This window comes from Rhinopithecus bieti, unplaced genomic scaffold (genome assembly GCF_001698545.2).
Source record: "Rhinopithecus bieti isolate Rb0 unplaced genomic scaffold, ASM169854v2 scaffold_11401, whole genome shotgun sequence".
NCBI classification, from domain to species: Eukaryota; Metazoa; Chordata; class Mammalia; order Primates; family Cercopithecidae; genus Rhinopithecus; species Rhinopithecus bieti.
In genome coordinates this window covers 1,975,654-1,978,520 of record NW_016807151.1, presented here as the reverse complement: position 1 = coordinate 1,978,520, position 2,867 = coordinate 1,975,654, and the positions used below count along the sequence as shown (strand labels likewise).

At 36.2% G+C, this 2,867-nt stretch overlaps 1 protein-coding gene across 2 annotated transcripts in view; it reads right to left on the bottom strand.

Annotated features, from left to right (window-relative positions):
- Positions 1 to 338: 338 nt before the first annotated feature.
- Positions 339 to 2,867, bottom strand: part of SVOPL (SVOP like) — an 81,407-nt gene continuing 78,878 nt past the window's right edge. Inside the window, exon 15 of one of the 2 annotated variants that reach the window (XM_017880391.1) lies at positions 339 to 799. In XM_017880391.1, the coding sequence (XP_017735880.1) occupies positions 788 to 799 (12 nt within the window). In that variant the 3' untranslated portion in view covers positions 339 to 787. The remainder of the gene's footprint in view (positions 800 to 2,867) is intronic. The other variant, XM_017880392.1, reaches the window with a different exon arrangement.

Below are 2,867 nucleotides of genomic sequence, written 5' to 3'. Positions count from 1 at the left end.
ACGTCAAAGATCACCAATCACCACAACAGATTACCAAAATATGACAGAGACACAGTGAGTACATGCTGTTGGTAACAGTGCCATATACGGAAGCACGATAAAATAGGACAGGCCTGTAATTACATGATGGCGAAAAGTTTGCTGCATTCTTTAATCTTTGTCAAGAGAATCAAAGACTCCCCCTATAAAAAAATAAAATTAGAGACAGGGAATGTAAGGGGTAAAATTGGTTTATTCCCTGCTTCTTGGCGATTATGTGTAATACTCATTCTAATTTAAGCATTTTATGAATAAGCAATTTTCATCAAACTATGGAGGCTATAAGTTACATAGCGAATTTGAATTTGAACTTGATGGCTATTCTAGTTGTTTTGAAAATGATATCATCCCAGGTTCTTGCCTTAGCTACAAAATTTCAATTCAAGTTTAGCTACAGACCTCATGGGAGAATATCAAATATAAGTTTAAAATTTAGTATTTATTCATATAAAGGTTTACAGACTTGATTTCAAGGAATAAAAGCCATCTTCCCCCCACCATCTCCCTTTCACACCCCTTTGAAAGCTTAAGTTATATTTTATAAAAGTGCTTTATATATTGTCCCTCAAGGAAGAGATCAATATAGAGTTACCTACCCCATTCCCATACATGCCTTTAAAAAAAAAAAAAAAAATCACTTTACTAATTACCGAGTAGCATACAGAAGTAAAACCAAGTTTTAAAAAATGCACCGCAGTTCTGAAGATAGAATTCATTTTTCTCATCTGGTAGACAGCTTTGCAGGTCTTCATTTAATTTGCTGGAAGACAGTTATTTAATAGATCAGTAACACTTTTAAAAAGTCTTGTCCATTCATACTCAGCTGATATTTTAGTAATAGAAGATTCTTTAATAAAAAATTATTAGGAGGGAAGATCCTAGCATTTACCTTAGTGTATCTGAAGATATAATGCTAACTTTTTTATTCTAATATAATGCAGATGTCATTTAGAAAAATTCATATTTTATATACATTATATATACATTTATAATGTATACATATATACATACATATACACGTGTGTTTATATATATATAATTTTTTTTTTTAGAGACAGGGTTTCACCATGTTGGCCATGCTGGTCTCAAACTCCTGACCTCAGGTGATCCACCTGCTTCAGCCTCCCAAAGTGCTGGGATTAAAGTTGTGAGCCACTGCACCTGACCAACAGTCTCTTTCTAGATAGCGTTTTAGATTTTTAGTTTACCAGACTCCTCAAATCAGAGTTTCTTAGAATAGTTGTAACACAGAATCAACACCACTTTAAAATTATTGACCAGGTTGGTTCATCCAAATTATTAGGATGTTGTCTGTGTGTGTTGTTGGAAGGAAGTTAAGATTTTTGACATGTTCTTATAAACATTTCTAGAAGCTGTATTGGTGTCAGTCAGGTGGTTTCATATGGTAACCACTCACAACACTGAAGTAGGGGAGTGGGTGTGGCTGTGTATTTTAAGATTTTTCCCAAAGACATGTAGCCAGTTAGTGGCAGTCATCAAGGGATATATGCCCAGACAATTGTATGTATTGAACCTACTTGTTTGTTTAAAAGGTTATAAACAATCAGGCAGAATCATTTCCCCATAGTGCTAAAACCAAGTCCCAGTCAACAGAAGAGGAGAAGTCTTCTAGGTAGATATGACTTGAATAGGAGATTCTAGATGCTGAGTCAGGTTTCCACTTCTATGTATCATTATTTGCAAAATTCAGTAACACTAAATTCCTATTTCCTTAGTGTTACAGTCTGGTTTAAACTTTAGCCTCACTACAATATTAGTGTGTCCTTTATACAAGTTGCTCAACTTGTGTCTTAGTTTCCTCATTTGTATAAAGGATCTGATAATCCTTTTGCTTATAATTAAAAGGAAGCATATCAATCATCTAAGTCTCTGGCTTTAAGCACTCAGTGACTGGATCACCTTTCCAAGTAAGGAACCTAAACAAAGCCCTAAATTCACAATTACATAACAGATCACCTAATCTGATTAAAATGCATTATTACATTAAAAATAAACTAGCCTTAAAGATAGGCAAACTAGGCCAGGTGCGGTGGCTCGCACCTGTAATCCCAGCACTTTAGGAGGCCAAGGCAGGGGGATCTCTTGAGGTCAGGAGTTCCAGACCAGCCTGGCCAACATGGTCAAACCCCATCTCTGCTAAAAATACAAAAATTAGCCAGGTGTGGTGGTGGGTGCCTGTAATCCCAGCTACTTGGGAGGCTGAGGCAGGAGAATCACTTGAACCCGGGAGGCGGAGGTCGTAGTGAGCTGAGGTCACACCATTGCTCTCCAGCCTGGGCAACAGAATGAGACTCCGTCTAAAATATATATATATATTTTATATATACAGAGGAGTCTCTCATAAAGGAGAATGGGATCGTATTACCCAAGAGTCTACACTCATACTTGTCAAGATGTTAAAACAGAGTAAAGTAGACAGTTGCAGAAAATTGATTAATTAGATCAGTATGATATAGCACTGCTCAACGTGTGTTATAAGGGACAATGGTGTTGTGGGGTGCTAATGGATGTTGTTAAAAAGGGAGGTTTTGGAGCCTAAAATATGTAATTTGCAATGGGAATCCCAAGAAGCAGATATGGTAAGGGGTGTTTTTGAAGCGTATTTAGTTGTTGGCCTTTTATCTTTCCTGAGCATTTGGTAGGATCAATGTTGCTTCTAACAGTCTTTGGGGAGTGCTGGTGTAAATAATCAATGTAGAAATGAGGATTGAATATTTCATCTTGTCCATTTACTGCATTTAAATTATTTGCATGATTGTTGCTAAATCACTAAAGTTTGGGGTGTGAGTATTGCAAAAAAAAAAAAA